Below are 23768 nucleotides of genomic sequence, written 5' to 3'. Positions count from 1 at the left end.
CGTCGTCGCGTGGCGGTGACGTACTCGCACTTGAAATGCGTACTTCAAGCGTGCAGACCCTAAATTGGGACACAGCCGTTGACTGCTCTTTCTCATAACCACGTTCGGCAGAACAACTTCCGGTTCAAAAGGCTACCGGATCCATCATCCAATCAGTGATGCCTGTTGTTGCAGCATTGGTACCTACCTCTTCCGGTTTGGTTTTTGTTTTTGCGCTTTTCGATTTGTTTTTGTGCTTTTCAATTTGTTTTTGCGCTTTTCAATTTGTTGTGCGTTTTGTGATTTGTTTTTGTGGTTTGCACTTCAGGGCCACCGTATTTGTGACATTCATTAGTGCCCTCACTGACACACAAAACAAAACGACTACACAACAGAACAACTACACAACACAACACACTAACTATACACTCCACACTAAACGTCACAAATCTCCCACATCTAAAAACTCTCTCGCTCGCTCTCTCCCTCTCTCTCGCTCTGTCTCGCTACCGTCACTCCCAAAACTCTCCCCTCTTCCTAAACAACCAAATCCCACATGTTGACTGTTTTTTAATTGGTCGACATGGTGCATTTTTCCAACGATAGGAAACAGGTGGCTTTTTTTCCTTTCTTTACTGTTTTCACGCTGTCCTTAGAAAATGCTTAAAATACACACATAAAAAACGTGCCGACAGTATTTAGAAAGAAGCGTGGCTTATATATATTATCATAATTGTGGATTTACTGGCCTGTAATTAAAATTTAAAAACTTTGAAGTCCGAACTTTCAGTGTGGGCTGAAATAGAGACTCAGCGTGGCTGCAGCTTGTTGCTATGTCAGTTTAAATCAGTCATGTGATTTGGAGGTGCAGCGTGTCCGTGGACCACAGAGGGTTAATAACACTCACCTTCCTTCCATTTCCAGAGTGTAACATCCAACTACCTGCGTAAAATCCGAAATTCCCATGGTGTTGTTCAAAATGTGCTCTGGCACAATCAGAAGCATCGCTTGCTACTGAAAACAACAAAAAAGCCGTCTGTGCTATGGGCTGAACCATTTGTTAATGGTGGAGGGGGGAACACTATGCAATATATTCAGTTTTAGCATTTATATTCACTGTTGACTGTAACTACGCTCAAAGTGTTAATGCTATCTTATTTTACAGTTTTTCTCGATTGGTTTGGCTCATTTCCTGAAACCGAGATGACATTCTCAAAATAACATGGACAAATCTCCAAACCACCTTGCAATTGTTCACAACAGAATGTCATTTTTCATTGGTTTAATCAAATTGCAAATGCTTTAGTACATGTCTCAAGTGACTCTGTGCTTCTTTTCAAATGATTATGTACAAGTAGCTACAGTTAGCACAATGAGCCCACATTTAGCACATTTTCCAAATAAATAGATCTTGCCGATCTAAACTGATTAGTTGATTTTTCAGTGAAATGGTCACTCACTCCAAAACATATCAGCATGGTTTCATTGTGTAAGTCATCATATGCACAATTGTCTGTTCAACTGTCAAAATTAGTCAAAGATATAATACCATGAAAGAATATCTTGGAACATTTGATAAAGTTATGACAGTACTTGACAATCAATCAGGTGAAATTAGAACTAACGAAGGAGCAGTTTCCCACATCTCAGATGACCAATCAAACAGGTTGTTCAGATACCTGACAGGTGTTGTCTATGATTATGACTGCTGCCAAAAGTATATAGACAGAGCTTGGCCCGGGGCCAGTTTCATTTGCAGTGTGAACATGGAAGCACCTCGCCAAGTACAACAGCAACTTCCTGCTCGAGGAAGAGGAGGAAGAAGAAGAGGAAGAGGAGGAGTGAGAATGCGTGGAGGAATAGGGGGAAGAGGCCGAGGAGCACGGAGGCACCATGATGTCCCAGATGAAATCCGGGCCACCCTTATTGACCACGTTATAAACCATCGCCTCACAATTGCAGAGGCAGGTCGCCGAGTGCAGCCTAATGTGCCTCGGTCTACAGTCTCCTCCATCATCCAAACCTTTCGCAGGGAAAACAGGTACAGAACTATGCTATTGAACTATTCAGTGTTGGTGTGTGTGTAGGCCTAGAGTACTGTAATATCGTCATGTTATGTTATATGATACTATAAAAATGACAAAGACAAAAAAATGGAGAAAATACTGTGAATAGTATTCCAGTCACTGTGCAGTGCATCACACTTCTAGTACCATAAGACAGCAGTACAATTACATTGGTAACTCATTTTGTAACAAATTTACAGTGTTGACCTTTGACTTGTATGTCTAGGATTGGACGACAGCCTCAAGTGGGTGGCAGAAGAAAACTTCTAAATGAACAACAAGAACGAGAAATATGCAACATGGTCATTGCAAATAATGCCATCACACTGAGACAGATTCGTAATGCAATCCTGCTAGACAATGTAATGTTCCAAAATATAAACTCTATCAGCATCTCCACAATAGACCGGGTATTGAAGAAACATCAGATGACCATGAAACAGATTTACAGGGTACCATTTGAGAGAAACTCTGACAGAGTGAAAGGGCTGCGGTACCAGTATGTGCATGTAAGTCAACTACTGGTTGACTATCATTGTAACACTATTACAGTAAGACATGGTTACTACTGTTTTTTTGTTTTGCGTTATCCTTTTCACCTTCAGAATCCAGCTTTGTGTGACTAGAGCATTTTGCCTAGAAATTGTCTTCAGTTTTCCACTCCCTGTTTGTACAGTACTTTAGATCCTCCCTGCAGTATCTGTCTCTACTTGACTGATTAGATTTATTTCTATTCTATTGTAGAGAATAATGGCATTAGAAGGCAACGAAACCCCTCACATCCTAGTGTTCGTTGATGAAGCTGGCTTCAACCTGGCCAAAGGTCGAAGGCGTGGCCGTAACATCATTGGCCACCGAGCCACTGTGGATGTCCCAGGCCAGCGAGGAGCAAATATAACAATGTGTGCCGCTATATCAGAAAGAGGTGTGGCCACACACATTCCCAGTTTAGGGCCCTACAATACACAAAAGCTCCTCAATTTTTTGGACCACCTTTATACTGATCTGATCCCAGAAAATGAGAGAAGTGTAGAAGGACCTCAGCTACCACATTATGTCATTGTGTGGGATAATGTGAACTTCCACCGCGGCCCACGCATCAGAACCTGGTTCACCACCCATCCCCGGATGCTAATGGAGTTTCTTCCACCTTACTCTCCTTTCCTAAATCCAATTGAGGAGTTTTTTTCAGCTTGGAGGTGGAGGGTGTATGAGCATCAGGCTCAAGACCAGAGGGCCCTGCTGCATGCAATGGATGCTGCATGTGAGGACATCACAGGGGATCAATGTAGGGGATGGTTGAGACATTCACGCCGTTTCTTCCCTCGCTGCATCGCACGAGAAAATATCCGTTGCGATGTGGATGAGAATTTATGGCCTGACAGAGAGCAGCGCGTCGATGGCCAGGAGGATGAGGATGGTGGCCAGGAAAGAGAGGGTGACAATGGCGACCACTGACAATATTACTGTACTATAGTTCTGAAACTTTATTTACAGTATGGTAGGCTAGAGTTTTTTTTGTTTTTTTTGTTTTTTGTTTGTGTTTATAACTGTTCACATTTACAGAATCCTGTATATGTTTTCTTTTCAAAGTATGTTCTCTAATGTTAACATTTCTTTGTACGAATAAAAATGTTTACAGTTTCCTTGAGTATGAGTGGTTTATTGGAGGCTGATTTTACTGTAAAATCTTTTGGTTTTATTCATAGTGGTATTCTGTTGCTAGACCTGTGCCTCAGTGACAAAACGTCTAAGCATTTTGACTTGCAGTGCTTAAACAATGCCAAAGGTATAATGCATTTTGGGGGCACTGACTATTTATATGGGAAGGATATTTAGTTTTGACACATGGATAAACTCTTTTGGGAGAGATATGAGCTTTTGCAGGGGATCCATGGTGTTGTGCTAAACCATCCAGGTTATTCTGACAAAAGCACTAAATGAATGCACATGTGCCAAGGCAATTGAGAAGGATCTGTGCTATTTTGACTGTACTGACCTTTTATATGGGAAAGGAATCTGCTTTTGAAGCATGGACGAAGAGTTTGGGGAAAGATATTTGATTTTGCTAGTGAGCTATAATGTTGGGCAGCACTGTAAGACTGTTTGGCCAAATGACCTTATGGTTTTGAGAATGTCATCTCGGTTTCAAGAAATGAGCCAAACCAATCGAGAAAAACTGTAATAAACAACACTGTCATATGCAAAACTGGGGTGGCAAGGGATCATTTTAGGGTAACACTTGCCACCCCATGCCACCCTTCTAGAGCCGCCCCTGTTTACTAGTCCCTAAGGACCCCAAAGCGCTTTACACGTTACTCACCTTGCTGCAGGTTTCCTTATTAATGCTGAAAACCGAGGATGGAAACTGACCTTACTGCTTCCTTTAAGCATCTAGAAGCTGCTTGACATCTTTACAGATCTATCTATATCTTTCAAAACTGTCTATAATATTTCTTTACAAGTTTACATATTGTAAATTTGCTGTTGTTAATCCATCTTTCCATCTGATAGAAGAATCCCTCCCTATTATGATTTCAATTTCATCGCTGGATGAAGCTACAAAAATTCTAATTCATGCCACCAGCATTCTCTATATCCAAACTACTGCCTAACACATAGATTAAGCTCGTCAAACATCTTTCTCATCAGTTCTTTGGCAACTACAGAATGACTTCAAGGTTCGGATAGCTTTCTCAGAGATGAAATGCCGGTTTGGTAGTGCTCAAGATGCTCAACCAGACCACCGACAGGCACTCCATCACGTGACGCATACTGCTCTGACGTGCTAAGGTCATGAGCTGGGTTACGTAATGTCGCAAGTTTTCTGAGATGCTTTTGTGATATTTAATGGATCGGATTACATTTTTTATTTCTCTCCGATATCCGATCCAGTAATTTAGGTCAGTATCAGACATACTGATACGTAATATCGGATCGGTCCATCTTATGATACATAATCAGAAAATGATGGTTTTGCTTGGAGCTCTGTCTGAACTTTGGTGCATGCTGTTTGAAGCCAAGCACAATTTATTTTAAAGACACATTCAGTTTGTCACTTGAAAAAATGTGTCAAAAATATGAGCTTTTAAATAAAAGGTTCAAAGTGACGCTAAGGACAGCTCAGTCCTCCACTCCTGTTAGTGTGGGGTCATTAAAAAGCACATGTCCTGTAGGACGACTTGAGGTTAACCTTTGAACATGACTTTCATCATCCCATTTCTGTGTCTCACAGTGTGGATGTGTGTGTCCAGACATTGCTACATGTTTGTAAGGAAAAGTCACATTATGTCTTTGAAACTCATGTACTTTGATTACCATTTTTATGCCTAAGCAATATAAAAAAAACAACAAAAGAATATAAACTAATTACAGTGGCTGACTCTTCTGTTTTTATGACAAGCTTTGAGGCTAGTGGGCTGTATTTGAGCCCACGGTACAACATTCAATAATGTGGATGATATGTTCAGTAAATTGTAAGGCAGGTATTTGTGAACTAATGTGAGACGATGACGTGTGAAAGCTGAAAATGTCCATATTTTTGTGAACTGATCCTCTTGCGTATGTGTTTCTAGGAGTTCCTTTCTCCAGGAACCAGGAACAGAATACAATTCTTCCATCTATAGATAGATGGAAGAACTGTATTCAAATCAAATGTGCAGACTGATGTACTAATGTTTGCAACATGTAACTTCTAACCGTGCCAGAATCATAGCACAGAATCAGCAGTATTGTTATTATTGTTAAAAATAAACAAAAAAGGCTTTTTGTGTTTATCCCAGGCGTGTATGGTGTTACTACGGTGTTACGATTTTTTGATCATAACAATAAAACCAAACTTTTACTGTTTAATATTTTCTCCTCCGTTCGTTGCTGAATTTTTATATACAGACTGGAATCGTTGTTCTCTTGACTTGTTTCTCCACGGACATATAAACAGTGCTGGAATGAGTTCCGCTGGTTCTGACTCATAACTTGTAACTTGGTGGGAATTTCATACATTTCAAACCAACGTTTTCAGACTATGTGCTGGAAACTAACGCAGTGCCAGCGACCTCCAATGAACTGACATACCGAGGGTTCAGACGTTAGCTCCCCGCAGTCAGAATGAGCTCTGTGCCGCTGAAGAGGATCTATAAGCAGCTGCCTGTTTGTGTTGTGGAGGACCACCACGACGTAAGTCTTCTCTGTGTGAACACAGCAGCAAAATACAACCGCATAGTTCTGCTAAAGCTAACGAACCAGACGTTACCGTTAGCCGGCGTGTCGTTCTTATAACAACAGTGAACCTCCGTTTGTACATGAACGAGATAAATTCTCACATTGTTCAGAAACAGAACTAATATTGGCACAGTGGCAGATTTATTTGAATTCACTGGGTTACAAAGCAGACAAATGGTGACCTCATAAACTCAGTGATAGATTTGTGTTTCTTATCAGACTTTTAGTCACTGTCAAGTCCGCCCACGTGACATTCGAGACGTCACTGGAGTAAGAACACGATGTTATAGAGAATTTTTATTAATGTTACAGATGCATTATTGTGTATTTTATAACTTTACACCAGTTTATCTAGTTTACTTTATCTCCATTGCTCAAACAACAAATACCATTCTATGAACGAAATAGTGATCTGTCCATTGAGCTGGTTACTCCTTTGGCAAAACCTTAAATATGTTTTTTGGAGTTGAGCACAGTGTCATCTGCTCTTTTAGCAAACGTCCGAGGTCTCTCACTCAGATTCCGGGTGAAGCACTTTGCTATCTGCAGGAAACAGGATTGTTCAACCATCCACATCTGCAGATGCAGGTTTCTCACTGAAGCTCGACCAGGAATCGTAACAGCATGTCTCCACATTACACCCTCATTGACTTACACTTACGTGGCTCAAGAGTTGGCAGTCCGTCTTGTAATCAGAAGGTTGCCGGTTTGAGCCCCGGCTCCGACAGTCTCGGTCGTTGTGTCCTTGGGCAAGACAGTTCACCCGTTACCTACTGGTGGTGGTCAGAGGGCCTGGTGGCGCCTCTGTCATTGTGCCCCAGGGCAGCTGTGGCTACAATGTAGCTTGCCATCCTGTGTGTGTGAATGGGTGACTGAATGTAGTGTAAAGTGCTTTGGGGTCCATAGGGACTAAGTAAAGCGTTATACAAATACAGGCCATTTACATTTGGGCTTTGCTTTTCAAGGAATCCACTCAGTGACATAATGTGAGGTAATGTGAGGTACGAAACCAAAACAAAGAAATAACGACTGTTTTTTGTAGATGTTGGTTGTTTGTTGTGATCTGGTCCTTGACACACACACGGTCTGTTTTTTACGCTGGGTTCTCCTCTCCTTAACAGACTAACGGTGAACATGGATGGTATATCCTTGGTTTTTAACGTAGCCATAGCAACAACACCTTGACACCTCCTCCTCACACTGTTCACCAGCTTGTCACATGTCAGCCAGTGTGGTCTAAATCTACTGCTCAGGTTTATATTTTGTACTCCTTGTTGAAAAAAACCCCACACAAGATTTGGAAACTATAACATATAGCTGAGTGAACCGAGCACTTTTGGATGCTTCTTCACTGATCTAGCACTAGAACGTTATTATAGTTAGTATATTGGAGTAAAGCATCAGTTATCATCATTGACAACAACAATCTCGTGACTCCTTGTAGACAAAGCTGAGCAGAGTGCGTATGGGGATTTCTTGTGTATTCAGTCAGCTTTGAAATGATCACAGGGGTTCTTACTGACTCAGACTGTGCCAAGAATGTGAAGCAGTCGTGTAGTGAGTCAGGTTTCTCCATTGGCTGGCATCAGTCAGCGAGGGCTAGAACAGAAAAGGAAACATCCTGTAATCCAGCCCAGGCTCATTATATGAACCTCTGCAATAATCCTGCGTTACTTATTTGGCTACATTTTCATCTCATTGTGCTTGAAGCAGGATAATTACGGCTAGAGCAGGACTGACCTGAGGTACATCATTTTGAGAGGTTGTAAAGTTAAACTTGTAAATGATTCCATGCTTTTCTCATCCTGGTAACATAGAAATGTTCATGAATGATGTCAATCGTGTTGAAATCCTTCCCAAAGAAGATTTTGTGCTTTTAATGATAATCTTAAAGTTACCGTTCACATTGCTAATCTTACTGTTTCTCACCCAGGTGGTGTGTCACATCTACCGGGCCATAGCTTCGAGGCATCTCCCAATGAAGAACATAAAAATGATTCATTTGGACTCCCACCCTGACCTCCTCATCCCTGTCAACATGTCTGCTGACACAGTGTTTGACAAGGAGAAGCTGTTTGGGTATGTTACGGGTCAAACTGTGGCTTGTGTTGGTCAAAGCTCCTCGTAGGTGATAGCTGGAAGAAAGTATGAGAAGTAAACATTAACTCAGTAAAACGTGTTTATAGTAACACACACTGTTACGATGGCACTTCCACACCATCACTGGAAAACTGCTGTTTCAACACAGTCAACAAAATAAGACGTGCTTCAGGTGACAAAGTCGTATTAGTCTCTGCACATGTTTACAACAAGATGTGAAGGAAGGCGACTTCTAAAAGACGCGCAGTCGTGTTCTCAGCACTTCTCTCCTGACTAATGTTGGCTGTGAGTGTGACAAAGTGACAGCTACGATCCACCTACAGTTTCCTCCCACAAGGAGTCCAAAGTCCCTCAGATGGGGAATGAAAATCCTCCAAAAATGGAAACAAACCAACCCAACCACAGAGGACGCAACAATCTGCCCGTTCTTTCAGGTGTTCAGGGTGATGGTCCAGGATTAGACTGATGCAGATATATAAATACATGCAGCCTTTCAGTAGGAAGTAATCTGTGTGAGTTGGACCATGTTTACATGTATAGCACAAAGTCTTGGTTAATATTGTAGCAGTTTGATCCATATGCTGAGCACTGACAGCCAATGAAAGAACAGGGTCCCTGTTAGTTGGTGTGGACGAGTGTTTGCCTCCTTCTCATCTCCTCTGCTGGTACATCATGACAATAGTCACACTTAGCATTGTAAGGTATGTCGTTACTGCCAACAGCTCCTGGAAAAGGATGAAAAATACCAATAAGTGCCTACATATGTAAGCATGACTGTGGGTATATGTGCAGGTACGTGGGGTTAAATTCAGACGCTTGAACAGAAAACAAGACCCTTCCTCTGGTCACCAGTCTGTCACAGGGACAACCACCAGTCACCAGTGACCTTACTCTTTGACTGTGGGACAGAATCACCACAGCACGAGTCAAAGCCAGGACCTTGTTGCAGTGAGGCAGTAGTGCGAACCACTGCACCACTTGTTCTCTGTGTTTTTACAGCAGGAGTGTTGGTGGGAGCTCTTCAAACAACGCATCACAGCTAAAAATGGGTGTGAGATATGATGTCATCTCTAACAGTGTCTTGGTGAATGAATGAGCCTGATATGCATGTAAAGTAACTTAGTTAATAAGTTAGTCAATCATTTGTAATGAATAATCGTATTTATTGTTCTGTCAAAACAAAATGAAATAGACTTTTTGCCTGGATATAAACGAGCGAGTAAGACTCGCTTCGATAGTTTTGCAGTGAAAAGTTCAGCTTACAAATGTTCACATTACAAATGTGTTGCTCAAATTCATTGTTAGGAAATGTCAGCTGTAAAGAGAAACCATCTAAAGCAAGCGTTTAGCCACCAAGCTGTTAAACTGTTTTCAGTTTTCAGGACTGCTGACTTCCATACCTGACAGTAAAACTAAGAACTTTAGTTATAACTGGTCACATGTCTGTGTCCTGCTCAGTGTGGAGCATAGACGGAGTTAGGATTCACAGTTAGTGAGGATTAATAAGGAGGAAATGAGGGCAGCTATGAAGAGGATTACGAGTGGAAAGGCAGCTGGTCCGTGAACCTGGATGTGGAGTTATGGAGATGTCTGAGAGAGAGGGCAGGTCGACCAGATTTAACAGTTTAACACGTTCTGGAGAGTGAAAGGACGACTGAGGCTGACAGGTGTGCTGGTATCAGCTGATGTGTGAGCTATAGTAGCTACAGACGGATGATGAGCCATAGCAATGAGACATGGGAAACATGTTTGGAAGCTAGGTTAGGAATAGGAGAGCCGATCAGACGCAGAAGAAGTATAGAGAAGGTCTTCTTTGGATAAACAGTAAACGTATCATATGCTGCCAAGAGAGGAGGCGTTGTACTGTATGAGGTAGTCAGGAGTGAGGGTGGTGTGGGACGTGTATGAGGACAGCCTCCGTGGAGCTGGGAGCTGGTGCGAGGTGTCAAGAATGATCTGTGACAGGAGGATAGCAAGAAGAGCGACAGGGAAGCTTCACAACACAGTATGCTGCTACACATGGCTAACAAAGGGACAGGAGGCCATGTTGGAGGTGACAGCTGAAGATTTTCATTAGGAGGCACCAGAGGGACAAGACATGAGAAGGACAGCTTAGGCTGTGGTTTGGAGAGGGAGAGTGGGTATACTGGGCAGGGTGGAGGTGCCAGGGAGGAGGGACAGGGGGAGACCACAGAGGAGGTACCGAAGGAGGGTTGGCGTGACGAGAGGAGGACGTTGGGTATAGAGTGTGAGCTACAGCGACACCTGCAGGGAGCAGCTGAGAGACATGAGCTTCAGCCCACTGCAGCCTTGGACAGTGTGTGGGTGGATGTGGGTGGACTGAGATTTATGTCACCCCATTCTTGCATATTTTCCTTTTTTCAGTGAACTAAGTATAGAAAACTGGATAATGCCGATGGTGTACGCCGGTCACGTGTCCTGTGTGGTGTGGTTGCATCCATACTGGGCCCAGCAGATTAGAGAGGGAGAACACAGCATGACTGTGGGCAGAGACTCATCCACCACCACCATCAGGTAGGACAGGAAGAAGAAGAACGTTACAGCAGGAGAGATCTCAGTCCCTCGTTGATCTCCTGTCTTTGTCCTCTCCTGTCTCTGCAGAGTGACCAGTACAGACAACTACTTCCTCAGTGATGGTCTTTATGTGTGTGAGGAGCAGCTGGAGAACCCAAAGCATTTCAGCCTGGGTGTGATCCGAGTCGATCCTGTCAGACCAGGTCACGGCTCACTGACAGGTACTGAGTGTGATGGCAGCAACACGTCTCAAAAAAGTTGCAACAGAGGCAGCAAAAGGCTGGAAAATGAAGTAGTACTAAAACGATGCAGCTGGAGGTGCTGTGTGACATGACTGGGGAGGACAGAGGTTCACCAGTCTGGGAGAAACTGTCTGCCAAGTGTGGAATAATGTTTGTCTACATAAAATTGCAAAGACTGTCTTATAATACTGTGGAAAGACTGTGAGAATCTGCAGAAATGACTGTGACCTTTGGGCCTTCAGGCACCTCTGCATTAAACCGGGCCTTACTCAGAAATGTCTCCTCTGGGCCACCGCTCGTTTAAAATGGGTTGAGGTAAAGTGGAAAACTGATCTGTGATCAGACAAATCAAACTTTGTCATTCTGACTGGAAAATATGGACCCTGCATTCCTTAAACTAAAGATTAAAGAGACCATCTGAGCTCATGTTTGGATATGTTTACATTTACTTTGTTCTTTATGAGATTTGCAAGTCATTCAGTTTTGGAGTTTGCATGTTTTAACACCAGAGGGCGCTGCTATTGTCCATTTGAACCTTTCTTCTACTTTTTGATCTGACATTTAATTTCAGAGCAGAGACCAGAAAAGGACACAGAGGAATGTTCAGTCAAAAGAGCGAGAACAGGGCAGAGGAAGTCTGGAGAATCCAGCAGCTCACAGCCAGTAAACACTGACTCACTGCAGCCAGCAGAGGGCAGCAAAGCCGAGGAAGGACCTGACAGCAATGGCACAGGAGGAGCCGGCGTTGACGATGAAGGGTCAACCGGCTACATCGTGAAGAGAATATCTTCACTTGTAAGTGAGACGGAGCCGTACATTCTGGACATCGATCTGGATTTCTTCTCCTGTAAGAACCCCTTCAAGGAACTGTACACACAGGTACGCTTACACTCTGCTGCTTCCTCAGTGATGTCTGGCTGAATGAAACGCTGTTATAGTTTCGGCTTCTGTTCATGAGCTCGTTTTACTTTGAAACATTGTTATTAGTCTGTTGAATTAAATTAGTCTCTTAAACAACAACATCAACTTAAACAATAGCAAATGTGAAACCAGCTCATGAGTTCAGATTGTAAACAACAACAACAATAATGATAATAACAGATTATATAGGGGGAAAAGGTATGTTCTGGCCTCCAGTTTGGATACCAGTAATATTAGACTGTGCTCTTTTAAATGGAGCCATTCAAATCACTCTGAACTCTGTGAGAGACAGTCTGCAGGACGTCTGTGAAGCATGTTTGTATCTGAGTAGATTAAACTATTAGACGTTTGTCCGGCTCTAGAATCACTGTGATTACTGTTGAGAGCAGGGGAAGCGTTTCCTTCACTGTACATGTATAAAAAAAGAGCGATTCATAATTTTTTGTTAATAAATGTTTTATAATATTTGAGTGGTCGGCCGCCTAGCCCAGGCTCTTTCCCCCAAACTATTCAAAGTAAGAGTTACTATTAGCTTTCCTGGAGAAGTTTGCTGTTTGCACTTAAATGTTCTCTTAGATTGTTTCTCTGTCATCATCGTATTAGCTGCCTGTCACTTTGTTATATTTAGCTCTGCTTGGTTTGGTCGTTGTTTTCATTAAACTCAAGCTCCAAGGATTGAAATCGTTTTTCTAAAGTGATCGCTTCATTTCTTTGTCTTTAACTTTGGAGCTTGTATAACATTTATGCACTAGTTTGGCAGTGGACATATACTTTACTTTTAAATCAGTGTCCTGCGACCATCATGTGGGAAATGACCATTTTGGTGTGTTATGTCTGGCTTCATCTATACAAATGCTAACAGAAATGGAGCAGAATCACTTATAACTATACTGTCATACCAGACGTTTTGTGATAACAAAGAAAGCAGTCTATGCTGTAGTGAGACTTACGTGTGTTGGAATCAAAGTAATATTCTAGTTTTCTGGCTTCCTGTTTGTGCCACAACTCAACCACGTTTATGTCCACAATTACAGTTTAAAATGAGGGGAACCTGTCCCAGCTACCATATGGCAAGAGGCCGCGTACACCCCGGACAGATCAGCATTCACACTCATATTCACAATTAGAATCACCCCTAACCTAACCCCACTAACTGCAAGTCTTTGAACTGTAGCAGTGTAATATCTGCCGCCGTCAGATGTGTTTACGAGTTGTTTACATTTGTTTGGCTTTCCCCTGACATTCTTATTTGTGATTTTAATATTACAAATTGTCTGGTTAGTTATTTGTTTCGTATATTGTCTCTTAACGTTGTATTGTCTCGGCCTAGAAACCTTCAGTAAAGACGAGCCTGTTTCCTTCAAATGGGATCTTTCTCCATTCAGTCGTGTAGAAAACAAAATCTTGAAATTTTAGAAAAGCTCTGTTGTGATTGGGTTTTGTTGAGCCAAGGGTTCAGTCAACTCACTCTGGACACAGGGGGTGTCCAACTCCAGGCCTCGAGGGCCGGTGTCCTGCAGGTTTAGATCTGACCCTGGGTCAACACACCTGAATCACATGAGAGTAGAAAAGTGCTATATAAGAACCAGTCCATTTAAAACTGGCAGGACAGCGGCCCTCGAGGCCTGTCGAGCTTTGACCCAAACTCTGAGCACTACTTTCAGGTCCATGTTGTTAGTAACTTCCTCCTCTTGTTCCTCTGAAGAAGTGTTTTTTTTGGCTTTTTGTTTCTTTGTGTAAATCTATAAGACATGATAAGATTAGATGTACGATATTCATCCCTCAAGCTGGAAAACATAGTGTCACACGCCTACGGTAACAAACATAACTCAGCCTGAGTAAAGCAGAATCGTTCAATAAAATAAATACAACCTGAAAAAGTTCAGTGAGGTAAAGCTGAGGCAGAAGCAGGAATACAGTTAAATAAAAGAATAAAATTCTATAGTTAATAGAATAAAGAGTTTTAAATGCAGGTATTCTGATTTTCTGTGTCTTTGTATCAGTGGAGGTGAAACCTGTTTTAGAGAGAGAGTTGAGCTGTATGTAAGCGGTGCAGACGGAGGTCTGGATCCATTTATTCACCACAGTCACAGTTGGAGCAATCTTATCCATCCGTGTGGTCACATGTTGCTAACACCACCCTCTTTAACTTAACTCAGCATCTCAGTAACCAGTATGACTGACCTCTGACAGTGACTGCAGTCCGTCCATGACACAGCGCCACTTGAACCCTGTTGTTCATAGTAGTGCAAAGTACTCCCAGAGTATTTTAATTGGTTTAATATCAATTATTGATGTCCCTGTATCGATATCAGCATACAGAATATCACAGTACTGTCCTGACTTTGTTTCCCAGCCCTATTGCCTCAGGGGATCCTCACCCTTGTTCTTTCTGTGGCTCATAGAGCTTCAGGCTGCTGGGCGTCAGGTGGACATCGGTGGCCTCCATCTCCTCTTGTGGTCAGCTATGGAGGCTGTAGTTTTAAACCCCAGCCCACAGCAGACCCAGTCCTATAGTAGCCAGAATCCCACTGCTGAGTCATTTTTAGAGTGATCTCTCTCCAAGCAGCTACTCGTAGTAGTAGAAAGCTTTGTGAATACAGGCCAGACTTTAGTACTAAACTAATACTGAAAGAAGCTGTTTGGTGTCTGACTTTTACATGGAGACGTCCTCATCCCAAAAAAAAATGGTCCTGATGTTGATTCTGGGCAGGATGAGGCAGAAGTGTCTTATCTTTATTTTCTTGTTTGTATTTGTGCGGTTGGTGGTTCGCACTGCTGCCCCGGAGCAAAAAGGTCCTGACGTCGACCATCAGGCCGGGCTCTTCCTGTTCTCCCCGTGTTTGTGTGGGTTCTCTCTGGCTTCCTCCCACAGAGACATGCAGTTAGCGGGGTTAGGTTAACTAGGTTAACTGGTGATTCTAGATTGCTGATAGGTGTGAATGGTCGTCTGTCTCTGTGTGTTAGCCCTGTGACAGACTGGCAGCCTGTCCAGGGTGGACCCTGCCTCTCACCCTGAGATAAGTTCCAGTTCATCGTTTATGCTCCAAGTTAAGAGTTCTTCATAGGGCTGCATGAAAATCATTTCTAATTATGTGGATTTAATGAATGCAACCTGGACCCAGAAGAAGCAGCAGAAAAGAGTTCATTAATTAACCAATAAAAATGAACGTGTGGTACAAACCCTGTTAAGGAGTTAAGCAGCCTCCTGCAGCACAGTCCACATACACTGGAGCCATTCTGTCATGTAATGTGATGAGATGATGAGATAGCCTTTATTTGTCAGTTGCAATGTGTTACACTGACAGGCTACAGTCTGAAATAAAGCAGATATCCGTGGCTGGGGTGGCTGTAGCTCAGGGGGTAGAGCAGGTCACGTACTGATCGGAAGGTTGGTGGTTCAATTCCTGGCTCCTCCAGTCTGGGGTTAGTTGGCAAGATACTAACCCCAAGTTGCTTTTTAGAATGATCTCCAAGCAGCTCCGATGCGTCGGAGTGAGAATGGGTGTGATTGGTTGAATGTGGCTGTATAAGCACTATATAAGAATCAGTCCATTTACAATATCTGTTCATCTTCATTAGAACTGGAAAACACAGTCACCTCAGCTACATGCTGTCTCTTTGTCCAGGAGGAGTACTCCATCCTCCAGGAGCTCTACAGCTTCAGAGGGCCCCGCCTGGATGCCGATGAGGTGAAAAATCCTTTGAGTCACAACATTTCTCCACCAAGCATCCCTACAGTCCATAAATATTTGACACAGTGCAGGAAATCTTAAAGCTGTGCATTCATAAAAAGCAAAACAAATAAATACTGAATGTGTGTTTGTGTGCATGTTAAGGAGGAGCTTGGTGAGTGTGTAGATCATCGTATACGCCAGTTAGAAGACCTGGAAGCAGCATTTGCTGATCTACTGGATGATGATGGAGAAGAGATGGTTACACGCTGGGCCACAAACCCTGGGTAAAGTTCTCCTGCACTGACTTCTACACAGCTTTTACTGTTTCTCCATGAAATGAATCTACTGTAACAGAGACTTGAAAGTTAGAGGCGTAACAAAGCAGGAATGAAAGTTGGGAAACTTTCTGCACTGGTCAAACGCTGCTGCTGTTTGAAGGTAAAGCTGAAAAGTTGTGAATGTGTTTTGTATAATGTCTGTCCCAGCTGACTGTGCCTGTGCTTTATATTCATGAGAATAAGAAGTAGTTTCTTTATCCCAATGATTTTGTTACAGCAGGTGAAATGTTCGTAAAATACTGATCTAATTACCTGACAGACATCTCTGTGCCAGCAGAGGATGATAGAGAGTCCTATTAAAGGTTTCCTCTGTCTGTGAGACAGGACGACTGAAATGGTCTGTTAGAGGAGCTGCTGTGGTCGTGTCCATGATGGAAACAGAATCTAGAGGAACATGTCCTCATAATCACAGATCAGCCTCATCACTTATTTAATCTGTTGATCTCATGAGTTTCATGGCTACTCTCCAGCAGACCGCTGTTACGAAACAGTTTCACCCCGGTTCTTTTTATTCCTCGGGCATCCAGAGACAGCACCGGACTCAGTAGTCATTTTCACAAAAACCTTTATTCATCTTCAGTTACGCATGCATCTTCTAGAAGGGGAGACGTGCCAGGGCGGTGTCCCTCTGCAGATCTTCACTTCTTTGTTCATTACAACCAGTTTTATAGAAGCGACCCCATCATAAACCCCCATGGTGTGTTGCAAACTCTGTGTTTGTGTATGTATGTGCGAGCATGTGAGTGCCTGTGTGTGCACGTACCCGTGTGTATGTGTGAGTGCACGTCAGTGAGTGTGCATGTAGGTGTGTGTGTGTCTCTGTATACGTGACTTCCTGCCGGTCATAAAAGTAATCTCCTCACCCAAGCTACACCAAATTCCTTTACACAACATAGAAAACAGAGTTAACATATTACAAACACTGAGACCCCCACTCTGCATCCACTGGGCCATTGGCCTCTTGTTGTCTTACATTTACAGATAAGGTGGAGAGTCTCCTGCAAACCTACTTCTAAGTTATAACAATTATGAGTTTTTATTAAAAGTACAAGCATCAGCATCAGCAACCCCCAAATGTAGCTTCCTGTCTCCTTTTATGACAGGCAGACCCCCAGTGTCCATAAATTCCTTTCCCTGTACACAATTACACACACTCTCAAGCCTCCAACTAAGCCAAACTGAAACACAGACAAATCCTTCCCTATTCCTCTGATCTACTGCTGGACCCTCTCATCTAAGCAAATTTAACACATCATATAGTAATAATTGTTGTCTTGTACTCACCTCTGCTGATGGGAAATCTCCGTGATTTTGCTGCAGACACTGAAGGACCTCACGTTCCTTCATAAACAGAGCTTTTTGTTGTATGTAGCATCTTTGTTGGTTACTTCAGCCTGTTGCTAAGGACGACTAAACATCTGTATTCCTCTGCTACATCACAGTCTGTCTCACGATATTCACATTATGGTCTGTATTCCTCCTCCTGCCCATCACTGCTGGGAGCTGAGGAGAGCAGCGCTGGACTTGGTGCAGGAATGTTGTCCTGCTGTTGTCTGTGTAGGATTCCAGCTGCTCGACACTCCTGGGTCGTCTTGTAAAAGGATGGATTCTTACATAACACTTGTAAACTCTACTTGAACAGTCAAAGAGGTTTATGCAGTGCGCTTCATTCACACCCATTCGTACTTTATCTAACATATATGAGTGCATCAGCAAACATCAGTGTCTTGCCTAAGGATTCTTTTTCATGCAGACTTGACCAGTCAGGGGCCAAACCACCAACCTTCCAGTTAATCGATGACCCTGCCTTACCTTCTGAGCTCCAGGCAGCCCAGTCATATCTGGTTTAGCACTGACTTGCTGATGTGTCCTCTGGTTAGAGTCTGTTGCTTTGTTGTATGTATCTTGAAGAATTGATGCCTTGCTTGCAAGATGCCAAGTCCCTCAGATATTCACCCAGCCCCATAGCTGAAATGAGCACTGATTACAAGCATCTCCTCTTTAGTCCAAAGGACATGGCATCCATGTTCATGCATCCATGTGACCATAGAGCAGTTTTCTAGTTTGCTTCAGCCCATCTGAAATAACCTTTTTTCCACATATGATGGCATTTGTGGTTCACATGTGGCCTTTTCTTTGCATGATAAAGATTTAACCTGTATTTGTATATGACACAGTGAACTGTGTGCACAGGCACTACGTATTACTGTGAGCACGCAATGATTTCCATAATACAATCATACCTGTGTTAGTTCAGGGTTTTTGCCACTTTGGAGAGTAGAAAAGCACCATGAAACAGAATCAGTCCATTTACCATTAAGTACCATCCCTTTTACTGTCTACACAGATGAAATCAGCCACAATAATTATTTTATTTAAGCTGAACACTGAGTCAGATACAGCGTCTGAGAAATCAGTTAGAAACTGAGTAAGGATTAAAGAGATGATAGATGACAAAAGTGTGAAGTTTTCCAGCTGTGATGGACGCGGTGTCAGGCAGGAGCTGACACGTCCTGTGAGGGGACGGGGTATGGGGGGGACGGGGACAACAACAACAACAACAAACTTTATTTATATAGCACATTTAAAAACCAGTGGTGTATCAAAGTGCTTAACATACAAGAGGGTAAGATGACGTAACAGGGAGGATGAAGGCTATGGCAAAGTACCAAACATGATAGCAGGTTAAATAGCATTAAAAACACAGAAGCAAAAGAAATGCATATAAAAGCATAAAAGAACAATATATGTAAAGGATAAAACAGTCAAAATTGTTGAAAATGATTAAAAGTAGTTAAGAATAGACTGAAGATAGAAATAAGCATTAAACTAACTAACAAACAATCATTAACTGGTAGAAAAGGCGAGACTAAATAAGTGGGTTTTTAACCGTGATTTGAAGGATTGAATGGAATCGGACTTGCGGATAGCGATGGGGAGGTTATTCCATAGATCGGGTGCAGCCAAGGCAAACGCTCGCTCACCTCTAGTCTTCAGCCGGGATCTCGGCAGCACCAAAAGTAACTGGGAAGATGATCTTAGTGCTCTAGTAGGGGTGTATGATCTAAGTAGCTCAATGAGGTAGCTTAGAGCTATATTGTTAATAATTCGGAAGGTGAGCAGCAGGATTTTGAATTGAATGCGATACTTAACGGGAAGCCAATGCAGATCAGCAAGGACAGGGGTGATAGAGACACGCCGCCCACTACGAGTAAGGAGACGAGCGGCCGCATTCTGAACAATTTGCAGTCTATGGAGAAGAGTACAGTTAAGACCGAAGTAAAGGGAGTTGCAATAATCCAACCCAGATGTCACAAAGGTGTGGATAAGCTTTGTCCAGGTCTCTATGCGGGACATAATGTCTGGCTTTGCTAATAAGACGCAATTGATAGAAGCAAGATTTGACAACAGCAGACACTTGTTTGTTGAATTTAAAAGAGCTATCCAAAAACACACCCAGGTCACTAACAGTGTCGGTGAGGAAACTATTAAAGGAACTGAAGGCGTCATGGAGTTGGCCACGGGGGACTCTACTGTCAAACACGATGATTTCAGTTTTCCTATCGTTTAGAATAAGAGAGTTACCTGCGAGGCTAATTTTTGACCTCGTGCATGCACTCACAAAAACCGTGCAAAGACATAGCAGGATCATCAGTTAATTCGAAATAGATCTGTATGTCGTCGGCATAACAATGATGTGCAATGTTGTACTTCTCAAAGATTGCGCCTAAGAGGAGCATATACAGTGAAAAGAGCAGGGGGCCAAGGACAGATCCTTGAGGCACGCCGCAGGAGACAGGTGCAGCAGAGGAGAAATAAGGGCCAAAATTGATCAAGAAGGACCTATTAGAAAGGTATGACTTAAACCAATCTAGGGCGGCACCTCCAATGCCACCTGTGTGTTCAAGCCTCGCTAATAGGATGTTATGATCTACCATATCAAAGGCCGAGGATAGATCTAGTAGGACCAGGACTGAAGAGCATCCGGAGTCAGCAATCAGAAGGAGATCATTGAGGACTCTGAGCAAGGCCGTTTCAGTACTGTAACAGGGTTTGTAAGCAGACTGAAATTTATCATTAATGGCATTCGCATCCAAATACGGCTGGAGTTGTGAAAGAACGATCCTCTCCAGTATTTTGGACAGGAATGGAAGCTTAGAAATCGGCCTATAGTTGGCGAGATCGTTATGATCAAGGTTCCTTTTTTTAAGAACAGGCTGGACAACAGCATGTTTGAAAGCTAAAGGAACAGAGCCTGCAAGTAGGGATAAATTCATTAGAGATAGGATGCTGGGTCCAATTACACTGAAGCAATCCTTAGCTATACGAGATGGAAGGATATCGTAGGCAGGAGAGGTATTCTTTTATTGGTCGATAAGTTGCTTGAGAGTATGGAGTGACACCAGCTCAAACTGTTGGAATGATGATGAACAACCAGGGGTGGGGATAAAACTCGACACTAAAGGGAGCAAGGACTTAAGATATAGAACTTTATGAATAAAATGAGTTAGAAATTGTTCACAGAGAGCAGGAGAGCAGGCCAGTGGCATATCAGGACAGGGGTTAACCAAGGAATTGAAAATATTAAACAGGGATCGGGGGTTGTGACCATTAGCATGAGTAATTTTAGATTAGCAGGATATCATAAGAAACCTGGAGTTTATCTTTCTTCCATCTTCTCTCATCGCGGCGGCGCACACATCGCAAGTGTAGAATCATTTAGCCAACATCAGGAAAAGGATCTAGGGTGCTTCATTTTAACAGGGTCAACAGTATTGAGGATGGAGGAGCATGTGGAAAAAAAAGGTGCTAGCAAAGTCATCAACCATGGGAGATAGGAAACAGTCAGGAATGGAGGAGGCATGTTTCGGAAAAGACAGAAAAATTCTCCACAGTTCCAGAATTAATTATACGTGAGAGAGCCTCAGAGTGAGGTTCAGAATTACATAAGTTAACATCAAAGATAACAGAAAAGTGATCCAAAATCCCAACATTGCTTATATCCTTAATGCAAATGTCCAAACCATATGAAAAAACGCCCTTAGCATGGGTTGGTTAACCCACTGGGCAAGATTAAAAGAATCCATTAATGCAAGGAAGTCTTTGGCTAACGGATCGTCGTTACAGCAGATATGAATGTTAAAATCACCAACAATAAGCACAACTGAACCAAGAAGGTCAGCAAATTCGTGAATAAAAGTCTTATTATATTTAGGTGGCCGGTAAACCACAACAAACAGAGTAGTTCGCGAGGCGGTCATCTGCAGAAGCTCAGAAAAGGGAAGCGACTCACCAGGGCGAATCCAGGTCTCGTCAAAAAAAAGAGCGGCAAGGCTCATGGCAGAGAAAAAATCCTTTAACACAAAGGTCTTGTTTACCAGCGACCTGACGTTGAAAAGAGCCATCCGTGTCCAGGGCGCAGCATCAGCACGAGTAGCACGTCGCAGAGCACTGAGGTTGCTGTGGTTGACACCACGTCTGTACGAGGCGATCCAGGTCCGAGCAGGGAGGCATGCCGCTGGAAGGGCTGGGTAAGCTTGCTGTGAGACGGAGCAAATCCACTGGTGGCCAAGCAGTTTAGTGGCGGGGCGATCACTGGAGAAAGAGGGTAGCAAGTATCTAGAGGCATATGGGTAGACTGTAGCCCGTGCTTCAAGGTAAGCCTTCATACGCACACGAAAGCCACTCATTTTACCGCGTCTCCTGTATCGTTTCTTATACAGGTTGAAAGGGGGTAGGCAGGGAAGGCTGGTGGGGGAGTTTGGTCGTAGTGGGGCGGCATCTCCAGCGTTAATCAAAGCGATGTGAATAGGAGAAACGGAGGTCTAGGAGTGTTTGCTGGTCATATGTTAATAATGCGCAGCCACCCGATGAGCATAATATGGAGAGAATAAAGAGTACTATGCCAAAATCCAGAAGCCGAGTTAGAGAGGGTAGAGTGCAAAGGGGCAGGTGCAGACGAGGGCGAGAGCGAGAGTAAAGACGGCCAGCTATGGAGGAGAGAAGCTGCAGGGAGGCGTGTAAATGATTGCATCCCGAACAGATCTGGTCTGTGCAAACTATCTGTGTTTTTTTTCTAGAGCTGTGCCAAACGCTCCACACAAGCTGTGTATCAACATTCGCTCTGAAGCTCGTCCTCTCCACAAATTCAGATCGAATCTTCAGAGGAGCGTGCCTCTGTCTTGATTATTGTCGGCACAAACTTCAATCATCACAGCCCCACCAAACATCTGGGTCACCCATTCGAATGTAGACCAGCCTTTTGAAACCTTTGAGCCAGCTCCACCTTAAATTTCTTTGAAGCAACAAATTAAGATAGCGCCTACACTCCTGCGATCTGAGTTATTTGTCTTTATTTAACCAGTGAGTGAAAGAATCTGTTTGCCTGGGATGAACTAGCGTGCCTCTATGAGCACGGATGTTACTTTTGAATAACATTGTTCCGCTGTTTAAAAATGGGCGATGTGGAGATCAGCCCTCACATCGTCTTACTGTTTCTGTGTTTTTCAGCATGGATTCACTACCTCAACTGGTTTCCAGTCTAAAGGCAAGAAATTCATGCCCTGACTATGAAATGGTAATAATAATTTTATATAATAATCATAAATAATAGCAATAAAGTTATATTTAGTGAATGGGAACCAGAGATGGACTTTCAGCAGGACAAACTTATACAAAGAATGAATAGTCTGTTCCCCTCCCGCCTCATCACTCTTCCCTCAGGTTCACCAGGCAGGGTTAACCTGCGACACAGTCGAGCTTCCTCACCACATCAGCACTGATGATGAGATTGACAGACTTATCTCAGCTGTTCAGCTCTTCCTGAAGGTCCTTCCCAAACCCACACTGGTGACATTGTCCAGGTAAATCAGCTCCACAGACTGGTTAAATGTCTTCACCAGTGTAGTGATACAGAAAGAGAGTCTTAATGTGTTTTTTCAGGTCCAGTTTGGATGAATACTGCCCAGTGGAGCAGGTGGATTCAATCCAGAGGAGAGTACTGGCTATGCTGGAGGGCCTGTATGGAGCACTGGACGTACACAGAGACTATGACAATAGCAGCACAGAGACTGAGGAGCAGTTGCCACAAGGATCCTAACAGAAAAACCACATCTGTCATTGGGATGATTTTATCAAGATAAACACAGCAGATAAAAACTAACACATGAGAAACATGTTAGAGTTTGAGGAATCACTTGGAAACAGGACAAATAGTTTGGAGATTTCCTCCCATATTGTTAACACTTAGTCTATGTGAGCCTTTTTTCTTTGCTTATACACAGGAGACAGCCTGTGTATAAGGCACTGACACCGACAGTGTTGTTGCTTGGCTTCTTAATTTGATGTGTTGAGGACAGTTTGCAGCCTCACAGACACTTTGTTGGGTTGGCAGCCCTTTCATTGATTCAGTAAGTATATACTGTGTAAGTAGGGTCTGGATCCTTTGTTTGGGAATTCCTCAGGGCAGCACAGGAGAGCCTTGTTGTGACTGAATTCCTTCTTGCAAGAATAAACTCTCAAATATAACTCCAACAGCGTGACTTCTTTTATTTAATGCACTGAATTTCCACAACAGTTTGGTGCCAAGATCATCAGCAGATCACACAGGACAGTGTGAATGGGTGACTGAGCATTACAGAAGCTGATTCTGGCCTCCAACCTCGATAAAAGCTTTAGGGAGAAATGGGG

General features: G+C 43.1%; 2 protein-coding genes across 2 annotated transcripts; both read left to right on the top strand.

Moving 5' to 3' along the window:
- The first annotated feature begins 1144 nt into the window (after window positions 1-1144).
- Window positions 1145-4226, top strand: LOC109195363 (uncharacterized). Its single transcript, XM_019347361.2, has 3 exons — window positions 1145-2020; window positions 2272-2554; window positions 2790-4226. The coding sequence occupies exons 1-3, from the start codon at window positions 1530-1532 to the stop codon at window positions 3501-3503; spliced, it is 1488 nt and encodes a 495-aa protein (XP_019202906.1). The 5' UTR covers window positions 1145-1529; the 3' UTR covers window positions 3504-4226.
- Window positions 4227-5960: 1734 nt separating this feature from the next.
- lg18h5orf22 (linkage group 18 C5orf22 homolog) lies at window positions 5961-23612 on the top strand. The gene is made up of 10 exons (XM_005466015.3): window positions 5961-6221; window positions 8200-8345; window positions 10752-10901; window positions 10989-11122; window positions 11715-12022; window positions 15694-15756; window positions 15904-16025; window positions 22590-22656; window positions 22803-22942; window positions 23022-23612. The coding sequence occupies exons 1-10, from the start codon at window positions 6153-6155 to the stop codon at window positions 23176-23178; spliced, it is 1356 nt and encodes a 451-aa protein (XP_005466072.1). The 5' UTR covers window positions 5961-6152; the 3' UTR covers window positions 23179-23612.
- The last annotated feature ends 156 nt before the right edge of the window (window positions 23613-23768 follow it).

The sequence above is a fragment of the Oreochromis niloticus genome, linkage group LG18, assembly GCF_001858045.2.
Source record: "Oreochromis niloticus isolate F11D_XX linkage group LG18, O_niloticus_UMD_NMBU, whole genome shotgun sequence".
NCBI classification, from domain to species: Eukaryota; Metazoa; Chordata; class Actinopteri; order Cichliformes; family Cichlidae; genus Oreochromis; species Oreochromis niloticus.
This window is presented reverse-complemented; position numbering and strand designations above follow the sequence as displayed.

Bases quoted from the DNA above. Each gene is read 5' to 3' on its own strand.
- LOC109195363 (XM_019347361.2), top strand. From the start codon at position 1,530: ATGAAAGAATATCTTGGAACATTTGATAAAGTTATGACAGTACTTGAC. The intron at 2,021-2,271 runs GTACAGAACTAT...TTGTATGTCTAG, and splicing joins ACCTTTCGCAGGGAAAACAG to GATTGGACGACAGCCTCAAG. The intron at 2,555-2,789 runs GTAAGTCAACTA...ATTCTATTGTAG, and splicing joins TGCGGTACCAGTATGTGCAT to AGAATAATGGCATTAGAAGG.
- lg18h5orf22 (XM_005466015.3), top strand. From the start codon at position 6,153: ATGAGCTCTGTGCCGCTGAAGAGGATCTATAAGCAGCTGCCTGTTTGT. The intron at 8,346-10,751 runs GTATGTTACGGG...TCCTTTTTTCAG, and splicing joins GACAAGGAGAAGCTGTTTGG to TGAACTAAGTATAGAAAACT. The intron at 16,026-22,589 runs GTAAAGTTCTCC...TGTGTTTTTCAG, and splicing joins CGCTGGGCCACAAACCCTGG to CATGGATTCACTACCTCAAC.